This window comes from Etheostoma spectabile, chromosome 12, assembly GCF_008692095.1.
Source record: "Etheostoma spectabile isolate EspeVRDwgs_2016 chromosome 12, UIUC_Espe_1.0, whole genome shotgun sequence".
In the NCBI taxonomy this organism is placed as follows: Eukaryota; Metazoa; Chordata; class Actinopteri; order Perciformes; family Percidae; genus Etheostoma; species Etheostoma spectabile.
Window position 1 is genome coordinate 4,221,604 of NC_045744.1, and position 3,566 is coordinate 4,225,169.

Below are 3,566 nucleotides of genomic sequence, written 5' to 3' on the forward strand. Positions count from 1 at the left end.
CTCGACTAGTCTTGGTCTTGGACTTGTCTTGGACTCGACAAAGGATGTCTTGACTACAGCCCTGCATACTTCACTATGACTATTTTTGACATTGTATACTGTGACTTATAACTATTTTTGACATACTATACTATGACATTTTATGAGGTTTTTCAACATACCACAGTATGACTTTTTTGACATAGTATACTATGACTTTTTTATGACTTTTTTGACATACTATAATTAGACTTTTTATGATTTTTTTCAACCTACTATACTCAGATTCTTTTTGACATACTACACTGTGACTTTAAAACTTTTTTGGACATACTATACTATGATGTTTTAATAACTTTTTCAACACACTATATCAGGTATTTTTTGACATACTATACTATGACATTTCATTACATGTTTTCGACATATAATATGACTTTCATGACTTTTTTTAACACAATATAACTTTTTATGACTTATTTTGACAAACTGTACTATGACTTTTTCAACATACTATACATGTACTTATGGTACTGTGTGTATACACAATATTAAAGCTGCAATTGGTATAGTAAAAAAAGTATGGAGTAACATTTATGCCCACAGGAAGTGACAAATCAAAAAATTCATTGCAGGCTAAAACTAATAATAGTGCCTCGCAGCCTCCGTCATCCAGTCAAGTTGCAGTTTACATCCATGTCTGTCCAGACTCATATAATGTACATGTACCAAAGACTTTTAAGGAATCTAATAAAAAGCTATCAAATGTATTTTTTTGGGAAACCTTGAAGCTTCACACACATCATCACAAGATCTATACAATCATCACAATTTCAAGGTGAGCACCCAAAATCGATGTCACCAGTTCCAATGGTAAATATGGTCAAATAAAATGTCATCACTTCATCAACGTATCTTGTCAGACATTTGTGTGAAAGGTTGTAATAATTAGTGTATGAATTCTTGTTATGGCCAAAAACGTATTGTGTGAAATCCCAAGGACCTTTAAACTTTGACCACTATAATCTAATCAGTTCCACATTGAGTCAAAGTGGACGTTTGTGACAAATTTGAAGAAAAAACCCAGGCGTTCCTAAGATATCACATTTGCGACAGATAGTTGGACAGACAACCTGAAAACAAATTGCCTAAAGCCTGGGCTTTTGCCCATGTCCCATGTCTTTTTTTTTTTTCATAGTGCCGTTATTGACATATTGTTGAATAATGCTTCTGTCATGCGGTTTAAGCTCCTTAACTTTAGTTACTGCTTGTGATAAGTTCCTGGATGAAGGTGTGAGTGGCTCGTTGGTTGAAACCCAACATTGTGTTGAAATGTGAAGGTTGTTGCACGCACTTGTTCTCCAGTATGATGTCTGGCAGCCAGATGCTCTTGGAGGGAACCCGCATCTGAGAGGTGATGTTCCCATACAGGGCTGATCTGGGGGGCTGGTCCCACCTGAGCCTGTAGTCACACCATTGCTACAAACAGACAAACTGTGGGTTTAACATCCTTGCAAAGCAGGTGAAAAACAGCCCAGCAGGTGACGTAAGGTGTGTAAGGTTACCATTTCTATCCAGACGCTTGTTGTCAGAGCCTCCTCCTTTTCATTCTAAGGAGACATGGTTTGGTAAGCGATGTGAACTATCTGCTCCGAGCAGCCACTGACACTGATCCAAATCAGCAGACTGAACCTCACTTACCAGAGAGATGAGGTTGGTAAGCGTCATCTTGATGTCGACCTGAGTGATGTCACCACTGTTTTCCATGGGCCGGACGTTCTTGTTGTAACCCTTCATCAAATCCTTGAACAGTTCCCCTTCAAGGTTAAGTCCTGACGCTGCAAGAAAACATGAGAGACTAAAGCAAGTGATAGGGAAAAAAAGTATTATTTAAAGGGACACGACATCAAACAAGTTCAGTTTGCCTTGTCACGAGAAGCTCTACTCAGTCTGTAAAAAGTTCAACGGGTCAGCAGGATTATCCCAGTTTGGGCTTGAGACATTAAAAAAAAGCCCGCATTAGAGACAGGACGAGTGAAGTTTGAAAGACTTGGGCATTAAAAAAGGAGCCAGGGGCATCTAGGGCATCAAAAGGAGCCAGTTGAGCTGGTTCGGGCATCTGGTAAGGATGCCTCCTGGGCGCCTCCCTAGGGAGGTGTTCCAGGCACGTCCAGCTGGGAGGAGGCCTCGGGGAAGACCCAGGACTAGGTGGAGAGATTATATCTCCAACCTGGCCCGGGAACACCTCGGGACCCCCCAATCGGAGCTGGTTAATGTGGCTCGGGAAAGGGAAATTTGGGGTCCCCTGGTGGAGCTGCTGCCCCCGCAACCCGATACCGGATAAGTGGATGAAGATGGATGGACGGATGGATGGATGGGTGGATGGATGGAAGATATCTCAGCTTTTGCTACTTTAATTCTGACCATTGTTGTTGAATTTGCCATTTATGAGTCCCTTGACCACACTGTATGTACAGTAAGTGCAGTATGGCTGAGGTACCCTGCTCAATTTTCTCTCATATAATGGTCATGAGTAGATGACCTTTTTAAATCCAGATTCCAATTTGATTTCCAATGTCACTTTGTTCTAATACATCAGGACAGGAATAAAAAAGAAACATTCCTTCAGTGTAATTCAATTAAATACCATTAAAACAAGCCAACCCTATACCTATCTAATTAGCTTTGGGGTACATTTGGCAAACTTACTAACCACAAACAAATGTTGCTTGGTTGGTGTCTAGCATTACTTTGTATCAGATATCACAGCAAACACCCGATGGTCCCCTAAAATAAGTGTGAAACCGGATTCAGCATGAATTCTAATACATTTTCTGTCTAATTAACCAAAATGACAAGGCTGTACAGAAGGTACATGGTCATGCACTACAAATGAAGTCTGATTTTGAAACTTTGTACACATGCCCTGCCAAATAATGCCCAGCAATTCAGTAACAATATATATCTACAAGAAATTGATTGTTTCACTTTTTACTGAATCTGTCTCAACCAATTTAAAGAACAGCGCCATTTGGTGCACTGCAAAATTTACAGTAAAATGAAAATTGTGGCTGTGAGAATGCAAACTGTATGTGAAAGTTAAAACGTATTAAATGTTATTACAGTTGAAAATCTGACAACTGACAAGCTATTGTATATGTAATATAACGTCTCCCAAATGTGGAAGTGGGTGGATTAGCCTACCTGTGGCAGATATCATGAAAGCCCTCACAAAGAGTGACAGGGAGATTGGAGTTCCAGAATCCATTAGCGTGTGTTTCGCGTTGTCCAATCTGATACACATGGAGCCTACTGGATGGGGTTGCCGACCCTTTAACTGTGTGTGTAGTATGCGTGTGTGTGTGTTTCCCAGCAAAAGTCAAAGCTGATGGGATGGGTTGTGGTTTAGAGGAATGGACTGGGCTTAGTGGGGGAGATGATGATTGTTAGGGTTAAATCCAAGAGTTTATTTCCAGTAACTGCATAACCAGCTGTCACAACAAACACACACACACACACACACACACACACACACACACACACACACACACACACACACACACACAGACACACACACACACACACAC

General features: G+C 40.5%; 1 protein-coding gene across 1 annotated transcript in view; it reads right to left on the reverse strand.

Moving 5' to 3' along the window:
• Nucleotides 1-3,319, reverse strand: part of chrng (cholinergic receptor, nicotinic, gamma) — a gene marked incomplete at its 3' end in the record, with an annotated part of 12,873 nt that extends 9,554 nt beyond the window's left edge. The window contains 4 exon segments of the mRNA XM_032531493.1: nt 1,334-1,458; nt 1,545-1,589; nt 1,681-1,817; nt 3,184-3,319. Coding sequence (XP_032387384.1) covers nt 1,334-1,458; nt 1,545-1,589; nt 1,681-1,817; nt 3,184-3,283 — 407 coding nt within the window. The 5' untranslated portion in view covers nt 3,284-3,319.
• Between the last annotated feature and the right edge of the window lie 247 nt (nt 3,320-3,566).